The 12985-nt window shown below is 40.3% G+C and overlaps 1 protein-coding gene across 1 annotated transcript in view; it reads left to right on the plus strand.

Moving 5' to 3' along the window:
• The window catches only part of DNAH1 (dynein axonemal heavy chain 1), a 162426-nt gene that overhangs the window by 60496 nt on the left and 88945 nt on the right, over positions 1-12985 (plus strand). The window contains exons 21-26 of the mRNA XM_036738850.1: positions 7929-8093; positions 8641-8762; positions 9369-9474; positions 10347-10526; positions 11349-11489; positions 12382-12545. Of these exons, the coding sequence (XP_036594745.1) occupies positions 7929-8093; positions 8641-8762; positions 9369-9474; positions 10347-10526; positions 11349-11489; positions 12382-12545 (878 nt within the window). The remainder of the gene's footprint in view (positions 1-7928; positions 8094-8640; positions 8763-9368; positions 9475-10346; positions 10527-11348; positions 11490-12381; positions 12546-12985) is intronic.

Here is a 12985-nt window from a genome sequence, read left to right on the forward strand (position 1 = left end):
TAGACACTATAAAATATTTTGGAGTCTACCTGCCAAGACAAACCCAGGGCCTATATGAACATAATTATGAAACACTTTTCACACAAAGTCAGATCTAAATAAATGGAAAACTATCAGTTGCTCGTGGTTAGGCCAAGCTAATATAATAAATATAATAATATACTAAAAATGACAATTTTACCTAAATTAATTTACTTATTAAGTGCCATATCAATTGAACTACCAAAAATTATTTTACAGAGCTGGATAAAATAATAAGAAAATTCATCTGGAAGAACAAAAGGTCCAGAATATCAAGGGAATTAATGAAAAGAAATGCTACGAAGGTGACCTAGCCATACCAGATATAAAGCAGCAGTCATCAAAACTACTTGGTACTGGCTAAGAAACAGGTTAGGTACACAAGATGTAGTAGTCAATGACTATAGCAGCCTACTCTTTGATAACCCCAAAGAATCCAGCTTCTGGGCTAAGAATTCAGTATTTCACAAAAACTGCTGGGAAAACAGGAAAATGGTAGGGCAGAAACTGGGCATAGACCAATATCTTACACTGTTTACCAAAATAAAGTCAAAATGGGTTCATGATTTAGGAATAAATGCTGATACTATAAGCAACTTGGGAGAACAAGGAATAGTCTATCAGATTTATGGAAAGAAAAGAATTCATGAAACAAGAGAGAGAGCATTAGAAAATGCCAAATGGATAATTTTGATTATGTTAAATTGAAAAGTTTTTGTATAACAAAAGCCAATGCAACAATGATCAGGCAGGAAGCAGAAAATTGGGAGAAAATCTTTACAACTAATGTCTCTGATAAGGTCTCATATCTAAAATATATGGGGAACTGAGCCAAATTTATAGGAATACAAGTCATTCCCCAGTTCAGAAATGGTCAAAGGATATGAACAGGCGGTTTTCAGAGGAAGAAATTAAAGATATCTATAAGCATATTAAAAAATGCTCTAAATCCCTATTGTTTAGAGAAATGCAAATCAAAACAGCTCTTAGGTACCACATCTCTCCTGTCAGATTGGCTAGCATGACAAAACAAGAAAATGATAAATGCTGCAGAGGATGTGGGAGAATTGGAACATCGTTACATTGTTGGAGGAGTTGTGAACAGATCCAGCCATTCTGGAGAGCAATTTGGAACTATGCCCAAATGGTTATAAAAAGGTGCATATCCTTTGACCCAGCAATACCACTTCTAGGGCTGTCTCCCAAAGAGATCACACAAGTGGGAAAGGGACCTGTATGTACAAAAATATTTATAGCAGCTCTTTTTGTGGTAACAAAGAATTGGAAATCAAGGGGATGCCCATCAATTGGGGAATGGCTAAACAAGTTGTGGTATGTGAATATAATGTAATACTATTGTGCTATGAGAAATGGGGAAGATAACGGACTTCATGATAACCTGGAAAGACCTACATGATCTGAAACTGAGTGAGAGGAGCAGAATCAGAAGAACATTGTAAACAACCACAGACATATTGATTCCATGATGATTAACTTTGACGGACTTGGCTCTTCTCAGCAACACAAAGTTCAAAGACAGCTCCAAAGGACTCATGATGGAAAAAGCTATTTACATCCAGAGAAAGAACTATAGAGTCTGAATGTAGATTGAGGCAAACTATTTGCTCTTTTTTTTCTCTTTTTTTTGCTTTTGTTTCTTCTTTCTCATGACTCCTTCCAGTTGTCATAATTCTAATTTAAAACTTGACTATTGTGTAAACAAGTTTAATGTGAAGGCATATGTCAAAGATATATCAGATTCCATGCCATCTTGGGGAGGAGGGGGCAGGGGAGGGAGGGGAAGAAAATCTGGAGCTCAAAAACATGCAGAACTGAGTGTTGTAAACTAAAAATAAAAAAATCTTAATTAAAAAAAACATGGGTCACTTCAGAATGACTGCATTAGTGACTGATCTTGCACAGAAGCATTAAAAGAGCTGAACAAGTGAATTACATCATACTTAAAAGTACCTTTGATAATGAGAGAGTATCAGTATAATAGCTACTAGTATTTAATTGTTAGCATTTATATAGCACTTTGTTGAACACTTGATATATATTAGCTCAGAAGAAGCTATAGATGACTAGAATGAGGAAGAAATTGGTCTTAAATAGTGGCATGAAAAGAATATATTTTGGTGGGGAAAGTTGAAATCATGCATTTTTCCAAATTCACAAAAACTCATCACAATCTAGGGCATAATGCAGTTATAAATTTATCAAGGCATAAATATTCAACACTATATATATGGTTGAAGATAAAATAAATATAGTAATCCACAGAGAAAATGTGATCAAAAGACCCAGGCCTTTATGAAGCCTTAAAAGTGACTTGTTGATCTGAGGTACCACCTCACATACCTATCAGATTGGCTAATATGACAAAAATGGAAAATGATGGATGTTGGAAGGGATGTGGGAAAACTGGGACACTAATGCATTGTTGGTGAAGTTGTGAACTGATCCAACCATTCTGGAGAGCAGTTTGCAACCATGCCCACAGGGCTGTAAAACTGTGCATATCATTTGATCCAATAGTACCCCTGATAGGTTTATATCAAGCAGAGTTGGAATAGCTCAAAAGAAATGCAAGAGGCACAAATTTAGAGAATTCACCCCAAATATTCACATGGACTATTTGTGCCTGATCTGTGGTAGAACATTCTGAGCTCACATTGGTCTGATCAGCCACAGTCAGACACATTGAAACTTGACTCTAGCATAGTGATGTCATTTTGGTCCTCTTTGAGAACAAAGGACAACAGCTAGTATCCCAAAGACATCCAAGGAAAGGAGAAAGGATCTATTTGTACAAAAATTTTTATAGCAGCTATTTTTGTGGTGGCTAAAAATTGGAAATTGAAGGGATGTCCATCAATTGGGGAATGGTTAAACAAGCTGTGGTGTATGATTGTGATAGAATATTATTGTGGTATGAGAAATGACAAGCAGGACGATTTAAGAAAAACCTAGAAAGACTTACATGGACTGATACATAGTGGAGTGAACAGAAACAGGAGAACATTGTACACAGTAATAGCAATAGTAAAACAATGAAGAACTGCGAATGTCTTAGCTCTTCTCAGCAATACAATGATCCAAGACCAATCCCCAAAGGACTAATGATGAAGTATATTACCTGCCTCCAGAAAAAGAACTGATAATTGACTGAATACAGACTGAAGCATACGATTTTTCATTTCATTCTTTTTCTTTTTTCTTTTATTTATTTGATTCTTGTACAAAATGACTAATACAGAAATGTTTTACATGATTGCACATGTATAACCTATATCTAATTGCTTACCATCTCAAGTAGGGGGCAGAGGAAGGAGAGAGGGAGGAATAGAATTTGGAACTCAAAACTTTAAGTGAAAATATTTTTTAAAAAAGCTGCTAGAGATTTGAGGCCCATGTTGATTTCCTCATAAACCATCCTACCAAGGCATTTTAGCCTTGGTGTTTTTTAATAAACTCATTTTAATCTTCTCTTCCCGAGTTTTGCCTCTTTTATTAGGGCAAGGTCCAAACATAGAATTTTCCTTTTAACACTTCCTTTCTTTAATTCTACATTATCTGATATCATAATTTTCAGATTTTCTAGAGTTTGCTGAAGCAGAGTAAATGCCTAAGGAGGCAGTTAGATGGTGCAGTGGATAGAGTACCAGGCCTGGAGTCAGGAAGACTCATCTTCCTGAATTCAAGTCCAGTTCTGTTATGTATATGGAAATGCTCATTTTGGGGGGAAGGGTGTTAAGTTCAGAATGTTCAGTAGTTTTTCAGTCGTGTCTGACTCTTTGTGACCCCTTTTGGGGTTTTCTTGGCAAAGATACAGCAGTAGTTTTCCATTTATTTTTTCAGCTCATTTTTACAAATAAGGAAACTGAGGTAAACAGGGTCAAGTGACTTGCCCAGGGTCACACAGCTAGGAAATATCTGAGGTCAGATTAGAACTCAGGAATTTGAGTCTTCCTGACTCCAGGCCCAGTGCTCTACCCACTGTGCCACCTAGCTGCTCTAAGTTTAAAATAAAAATTATTCATTTAAAAAACCCTATGGGCTATAACTGAGGTTAGACTTGGAAAGATGGACTATTCATCAAAGATATATTTAATGTATATTATATATTTAATATAAATTAAAATTTTAATTTAAAAATTAAAATATATGTTTAATATATATGTTATATATATATTTAATATATATGTTTTAAGTGTGGTTTTATGAATTAAAGAATGTTTATCAAAACCTTGTGAATTCAGTGCCAAATTATATAAAATAAGGAACGGCAGCAAATGCCCATATCACATATTAAAATTTTTTTTAAGATGTAAAAGAAGTTGTAAGGTTCATTGTATAAATCAATAAATTTAATTATTAAAATTTGGTTTATCTTTTACATGCTTTGTTAAATTATTCATTTTGTCAAAAAACAATATAATCTTCCTTATTTCACTAAAATAATTATTTTCCAATGAGAAAGCAATCAAACCACTAAACATAATTCATATCTTTTTCTACTATTAATTTTGTAAGTTTTGTGTTATACAGTTGTTAAGCAAAACAACACCACTATTGTTTTTAGTCCTCTAAATGACTGCATTTAGACAGTAACTGATGACAGTTAGAAAATTGCTATTGAATATAATGCTTACTTGATAGTTCAGCTTTGGCTTTATGTTCTTGTTAATGTTACATGGGAAAAGGTCTTTTAAGGTTTGATCCTTCCTACTATAAACTTCTTTTTAAGAATTTTCTTTTATATTGTGAACTTAAGAGTTATCAACAAATGAAAACATTGTAATACAAGAACAAGAAAAAGGATTGAGAAGAAACTGTTGACTTCTATTATTTATAGCTTTTAAAATGATATATATTAAATTGTATATTTATATAAAATTATATATGTGTGTATATCTATCTATGAACAAGGTAGTAAACAATTGCTCTAAGTTTTGTGTCCCCTTCTGTACTTCAAAGGTTATTTTCCCCCTGTATAATTTTTAAAAGTTTTATTTATCCATATGCATTTTTAAAGGATTAATTTTCTCACCTTAGTCAATAAAGCACCTATCGTGTGCCAGGCATCGTCTTAAGTGCTAGAGATGTAAAGAAAGGTGAAAGACAGTCTTGCTCTCAAGGAGCTCACAGTCTAATGGAGAAGACCACAGGCAAAATATGTACAAATAAACTATTTACAAGATAAATTGGATTAATCAACAGAAGGAAGGAACTAACATTAAAGGGGATCAGGAAAGAGTTCTCATAGAAGGTGAGATTTTAGCTGGGGCTTGAAGGAAGCCGATGAAGGCAAGAGGTGGAGATGAGGAGGGAGAGCATTCCAGGCATGGAGGAGAGCCAGAGATGGTGTGTCTTGGTTATTGATCGAGGGTGGGGGAAGCAGTCTGACATAGTCATACATACTTGTCCTTTAGAATGATAAATTTGATGCTAGACTAGAGTGGAAGGAGGCCAAGCTGCAGACTTGGAGGAGGAGAGGCAGAACAGACAGGGCTTAACCACTGATTGGATATGAGGGTGAGAGGGTGAAGAGCAGAGGATGACCCTCTGCTTTCAAACCTGAGTGACCAGGGGAATTGTGGTGCCCTTGACAGTAATAAGGAAGTTTAGAAGAGGGGAAGCTTTGTAAGGAAAGATGAGTTCATTTAACTTTTTGAGGAAGCTGTTTTGGGAACTGAGTCTTCTCTCTCTTAATTCTAAGTATTCCAGTAGGGCAGCTGAGTGGCACAGTGGATAGAATGCTGGGTCAGGAGTCAGGAAAACCTGAGTTCAAATCCATTCTTAGACACTTACTAGCTGTGGGACCCTGGGAAAGTCACTTAACCCTGTTTGCCTCTGTTTTCTCATTTGTAAAATGAGCTGGAGAAGGAAATGGTAAACCACTTTAGTATCTCTGCCAAGAAGACCCCAAATGGGATCACAAAGAGTAGGATCCAACTGAAATGACTGAATAGCAACAACAAAAATATCCCAGCAACTGTCATTTCTTATTTTGGTAGGAAAATAATGTGTAACTTCAATCTTTTGCAATTTTAAAAATTAAATATTTAATTTAAACCTTACTGGTTAATATCAATTCAACCAAAGTTGCTCAGTAACTATTTTAGTAACTTTTGATGAATAAAGCTTCATAACGACTTTTCTGTCAGTGCCTCAGAGTTTCCATTAGGATTTTTTTTGTCCACTCATTATCATTCACTTCTCCTCTTCTATTCTTCTTGCGCAGTTTTCGACATAACAGTGTTTTTCTTCTCGACTTCTATAAAATCATCTGCTTCCTATTATAGGGATTCTACCCTGTTAGCATCTTGTAGATTCTATTGATTTGCTGTATAATTTTTGTTTTTCAATATTTCTGGTAAATGTGGTTTCTTGAAATATAGTGGTAAGATTATTTTAGACTTTATAGTTTTGGGGAAATGTCATAATTCTTATATTTTCTCTCCTTGAATTATGCTCTAGATCCATCATTTTTTTCTATATATCTTCAAAAAAATCTATTGACAACTGTGTGATATTTGCATTCTTTTTTTGTTGTTTCTACCATTCTGTTCTCTTGTAGAATACTTCTGTTTTTCATTAAATGTGGCATTTTTTGCTTATATCCTCCAGAGAGGTTTCTAAACTGCCAAGTTTCTTCAACATCATCTTGTCTTTGAGATTCCTTAGTTAGTACAATAAGTTCCTTTTTTTAATTCACTTTGTGATATTTTTGCTGATTTCATTTCCACTTTTAATTTCTTCAATGTGTTTATTATTCATTTGTTTTGTTTATAGAACTAGTTTTGGGCTTTTTCAGTACATTTTCTCTCTGGTGTTTTGGCTTTCACTGCTTATAATTTATATCGTTTTTTCAGACTCTCATAACTTTGTTTCTTTGAGTGCTTTTTTCCAAGAACAATTTTATTTTGGGAGATTTGGGTGGTCTCAGCTCTTTTTGTATTTCTTTTGTTATTTTTGATGGGACCATTGAAGAGAGAGGCTCTCTTGTGACTTTCTACTTCTTCATCTCCCTAGAAATCTCCCTTTAATGGCAATACTCTACAGGCATCATTTCATTGGCTCCTCACAAATGATCCCAGGAGGGTCATACAACAACAACAACAAGAGGGAAGGATTTTTCAGGATATTTCTCTTCCATTTCTGAATACAGTGTGCCTATCATCTTTTTAATAAAAGGGCAACAAGATGGCACCGTGGATGGAGTGCTGCGCCTGGAATCAGGAAGGCTCAAATCCCTGAGTTAAACTCTGGCCTCAGAAATCTACCAGCTATGTGACCCTGGGCAAGTCACTTCATCCTGTTTGCCTCAGTTTCCTCATATGTAAAATGAGCTGGAGAAGGAAGCGGCAAACCACTCCAGTATCTCTGCCAAAAAACCCCAAATGGGGTCACAGAGAGTCAGACACAACTGAAAAATGACCGAACAGAAACAACATCATCTTAAAATTATTATCCCCAATTTTTAGTTGAGAAAGCTTAGGGTCAGTAAAGGAAGGTGACTTGTCCGAGGTAACTTGGAAATACTTGATTAGTGAGTGTCAGAGCTGAGAGTGAAACACGTGTCTTTTTTATTCTTAAGTTCTGAGCTAATCAACACAGTTTCCATTCAGTACTTTTGGCAAGGATTTTTAAATAACCAGATGTTCTTTCTCTCTTCTCTCTCTCTCTCTCTCTCTCTCTCTCTCTCTCTCTGTCTCTCTGCATACATGTATATATATGTATATATATATATACACACACACACACATATACATATATATTGTGCTCTCTCTATACACACACACATACATATATATATATGTCTATATATGTGTGTGTATATATATGTATTGCTATTAAAGATTCTCCTGCCCTGATGGCGGATGATTATCTCCTTTCCCTAGGAGGTCCTTGAGGAGTGGCTCAACTGCCAGCGGTCTTGGTTGTACCTAGAGCCCATCTTCAGCTCTGAGGATATCAATAGACAGTTACCAGTGGAAAGTAAGCGCTATCAGACAATGGAGCGGCTCTGGAGGAAAATCATGAAGAACGCCAATGAGAACAGAGAGGTGGGCTTGGTTCATAGGGCACTGGGGATTGTGGATTATCTCCTGGTTCATTGGGAGATGGTGGGGATTGGGGGATGACAGGGGGCAATAGGCAAGCTTCTAGGAGGTGTCCTCTGATCATAGAGTCCAGTAAAGCCTGGGATGAGAAGACATCTCAGAGACCATTTATAACAACTTTCCCGAATGCAGGATACCAGTATTGCCTCTCCAACCAAGATGGAGAAATGAATTTGCAAGGTCATTTGTGCGAAGTCCTCTATGATACCACTGACCTTGTGAGCTCCAGGAGGGCAGAGGCTGAGAGATTCCTGGCTGGACTTTGGATCTCTCTAGTGCTTAGTACTTAATAAGTTGTTATCGAATTCCTCTATTCCTTGCCTCCTGCTCCTGGATGGCAGCCATCTAGCTTTTCCTTGTGCCCCATGGTGGGCCTGTACCTTCTGTCTGGACTCTTTTGTTTACTCGATAATTGAGACCAGTGGCAACCTCTTGCTACAGATTCTGTTCTCTTCTATCTTTCTGCTTTTCATGTGCTTGTGACCTCCAGGTGATTAATGTCTGTGCTGATCAAAGGCTACTGGACACCCTTCGAGACTGTAACAAACTATTAGACCTGGTTCAGAAAGGCCTGAGCGAGTACCTGGAGACCAAGAGAGCTTCTTTTCCCAGGTAAGCCTGGTTCCTTTTCTTCTGGCTTCATTGTTAGGAAACAGCAAAATTTGGAATAAGCAGAATCAGGCTGACCACTATGAATGTCCAGGGCTCAGACAATCAGCTGGTTGGGGTTAGAGTGACCTAAAAATGATCCTTGGGGTGGTTGTGTGGCATTAGGTGTTATAAGCGTGGCATCACCAGTATAGGGCATAGTCACACAGTTGTTCTGGAGAGTCTAGGGCTAGGAAAATAGGAGAAATCCTCTCTGAGGTCTGATTCCCTTCCCTGATGGTGCCTGGTCACCAAAAGCAATTGATCTTTAGGCAAGTCAGAAGAAATCCTTTGGGCATCTTAGATTTGAGGTTTTTGGGTCAAATGTACCAAAAGTTATTGAATGGTTTTCCTGCTTCTATATTTGCTGGAGTCCATCCGCTGCTTCTCTGAAGTCAGCCCTGAGGATCATCAGAACATTTTGGGCCCTTTAAGGCTTCTAACAGGGATCTGTTTTAGAGATCAAAGGTCTAGATAGTGACTTTAGGATCTGTTGTTCGCCCCAAAGGGATCTAAGATGCTGACCCTCTGTGACATTCCCTGTCTCTGCCTCTGCCCCTTCTTTTGCAGATTCTACTTCTTATCTGATGATGAACTGCTGGAGATCCTGTCCCAGACCAAAGACCCCACTGCTGTGCAGCCTCATCTTCGGAAGTGCTTCGAGAACATTGCTCGGGTGATTAGGGCTGGGGCCTTCTTTAGGCAGCCTGAGGCTTCTTATCCTTTATAGCACAAGAGAGCCTGGGAATGGGGCATGTCTCTGTTGAGAAGAAAAGCCAATAGACCTCTCCCCATGTGTCCTTTACACAGTAGTGAGGGTAGCAGAGGGGAGCAGGTGCAATTTGAACTCTGGGCACCTGAACCAAAGAGACAGGAAGGAGCCTGGGTATAATCTTTGGTATTTACAGAGTAAAGAGCCCTCTGGGCCTCCCTGTAGCATGGATGTATGGTACAGTACTGAGATCAAGGGAAAGCCTGGTCATAGGAGGTATACTAGTAAGAAGCAGGAACCGCCCCCCCACACACCCCGCTTTCCACCTTTGTCTCTGTATGAAAAGAGATTCATAGCTGGACCCTGCTCTGTAATTCTCTAATGCATATGTGACTTGGAAGGGATGGCTTTCTCTCTCTGGGCATATTTCTCCATCTGTAAAATGAAAGTTTTGGATAAAATGGGCCCTGAGGACCCTCCAAGTTCTAACATTCCATGGTTTTTTGATCCTGTGATTTTCCTGTTTCTGGCTTTGAGACTAAAAAAGCCTGGGTTCTATTTCCTTTCTGACTGTTGAATGAGGAATTCAGGCTATCAGAACTGGGAAGTCAAGGCCATAGAGCAAAACAGAGCTGAAGATGGCCCCCAGCCAGCATCCCTTGTGGCCAAGCTCTGGTGGCGCAGTGGGCTCCCAAGCTTTGCTTTAGCCCAAGAGAAGCCAGGGACCTTAAGTGTGGGCTGAGCAAGCGTGGTCCCTTAGGCAAGGCTCCCCTGGCCTGGGAATGGGAGAAGCCACCATCCCTCCTCACCTTCTTTTCCCCATCCTGCCCCACCAGTTGCTTTTCCAGGAAGACCTGAAGATCACTCACATGTACTCTGGTGAAGGAGAAGAGGTGGAGCTCTCCTTTTCCATTTACCCCACTGGCAATGTGGAAGACTGGCTCCTGGAGGTGGAACAAAGCATGAAGGCCAGTGTGCACGACTTCATCGAACGGGCAATCCTGGCCTACCCTAATGTGAGCCCCCATCCACCCCGCCATTGCCAGCAAGAGTGCCATCTCCAGTTCAGGGTTTCCTCCTCTGCCTGGGCTGTGCCAGCTGTTTCATCCTTAGAGCTTTCATTGATGGAGGAAGTGGACAGTGGTAGTAATAGTAATAGTCAGAATGATAACAATAATTAGGAGGAGGAGGAGGAGAGCTCCTAGTCTTATGACACTTTGCCATGCTCTTTTCTCCCAACAAACTAGTAAGGCAGGTAGGATGGAGATCTTTATCCCCTTTTTAAAGCTGAGGAAACTTTCCCCTAATAAATGTCAGAGCTGGGGCTCAGACCCAGGGCTTCCAACTCCATGACCATGCCTTTACCACTGCTCCATGATTTTAGAGGTTTCTTGAACACTTCCCTCCAGAATCTGGAATGTTTTTTAAAAAGGAAACTCTAGAAAGTTCCCAGATTGTCAGGGCAGTGTCACGGTACAATGCATTTGGAGTCAGAAGACCAAGGATCGATTTCGGCTTTGCCATTTACTTATTGCCAACATGACTATGGGCAAGACACTTTATCACGCTTGGCCTCCCTCAGTTTCTGCATCTGTAGAATGAGGGGGAGGGTCAATCCTTTCCAGCTTTAAATCAAAAACTGGCTTTCTAAACTTTCAGAGGATGAAAGCTCCCAAACAGTCTCAGGATGAGCCTACTTCTCATGAAGACATGGTGGTGTAAGAGTGAAGTGGTCGGTCACTCAGAAGGATCAATGCAGAGCTCAGAGGGTCTTTTGGGGAGGAGGGCTGGTGCAAAGCCATTGATCCTTGAGTAGACAAAGCATGTTGTTCTTTCAGACCCCGAGGACTGAATGGGTCTTGAATTGGCCGGGCCAGGTGACCATTGCTGGCTGTCAGACTTTCTGGACAAAGGAGGTATCAGAGGCCCTGGAGGCTGGGGACTTAGAAAGCCGACTCTTCTCACAGCTCTCTACTCAGGTAGGAGAGCAGCAGCCCTCCCCTTAGCCTCACACTCTTGGGTAGGACCCTCTTCTCCACTGGCTGTTGTGATGTGTTCCCCCCAGAAACATTGGGAAAGGACCTGCCTGCTCTGTAATGACAGTGGTACTGAGGGCTCGCTCTCTTTGAAAGCAAATATGAGTAGCTATTTGACCTACTTCAATCCAGTTCAGCACACGTTCACGGAGATCCTACTCTATGCAAGGCCTTGTCAGGACTATGGGAGATACAGAGATGAAAGTAGTATACAGACCTGTTCAGAGAGACTTTCTGAAGTAGATCAAGAAGCCACCACAGTGTCTGGCCCAGACTCAGCACTTGATGAAAGCTGGTTGCCATGTACTGGGATGAGAAATGGGTATATGGAGGTCTTTCCAGTTGAGGTCTGAACCTTGGGAAGACTTTGAAATCTCTTTCCATGGAGAATTTTAAGAAAAGGACCATCACCCATGTATCTGAGCAGTGAAGAGGAAGCTAGCCCCTTAAAAGCCTTTTCCTCCCAGCCCCAAATTAGTATTGTCTCATCCACATAGGAGAACACTACATTTCTTTCCAATCTTCCTTCCTTAGCCATCCATTGTCACAAATACAAACCAGTGAAGTTCTTGGCAGGGATTTGGGGAATGCCAAGATGTGCTTACATTTTCCCTTAATTCTATAGTAATAGCACCAGTGGACCAAGCGCCCTGAATGCCTCCTACCCACCTACTTGTCTGTCTGTTGACTCCCTTTTTCTGTCTTCTTCTGCTCCCAACCCTAATTAGCCTGGACGCTCCAGAAATAGAGGTGGGATATATGGCTAGGGTTGGTATTTCTTTGGGAAGCAGGGAAGTAGCTGAGGGACCTCATGTGTCTCCCCTTCCTCCCTCAGCTGCAGGATCTGGTGGCCCTTGTCCGAGGAAAGCTGTCTAGGATACAGAGAGCCATACTGTCAGCGCTAATTGTCATTGAGGTCCACGCTAAGGATGTGGCTGCCAAACTGATAGATGAAAATGTGGTCAGTGTGCATGCCTTTGAGTGGATCTCCCAGCTAAGGTAAATGACTGCCTTTCTCAGCTTGACCAGCTCTTCTTTGTTGTCATGGTGAACTGAGCAGACAAGAGAGAGTTGGTAACAAACCAGCAAACAGGGTGGATACAGGTGGGGAAGGCTGGACCACAGGAGTCAGGGTGTGGCTGAGGGAACAGGTTAGGGGCTGGGCCAGGCAGGAGAAGGGGCTGGTGACAGAGCCAGAGGCAATGGTCAAAGCCAGGTAGGCAGAAACCAAGAAACCAGGGAAACTGAGGGGGCAGGACAAGACAGGGACTGCGCCTGTAATTTCACTAATATAAAGGAACCCACTTTACTAGAGCAGATTGACACCTTCTCTGAAATATAGAGAGATGCCTGGAGCCCTGAGAGGCTTGGTGACTTGCTCAGAGTCACTCTGGTTCTCCTGGCTCTGAGGACAGCTTTCTAGCCACTAGGTTGTGATG

This window comes from Trichosurus vulpecula, chromosome 9 (genome assembly GCF_011100635.1).
Source record: "Trichosurus vulpecula isolate mTriVul1 chromosome 9, mTriVul1.pri, whole genome shotgun sequence".
In the NCBI taxonomy this organism is placed as follows: domain Eukaryota; kingdom Metazoa; phylum Chordata; class Mammalia; order Diprotodontia; family Phalangeridae; genus Trichosurus; species Trichosurus vulpecula.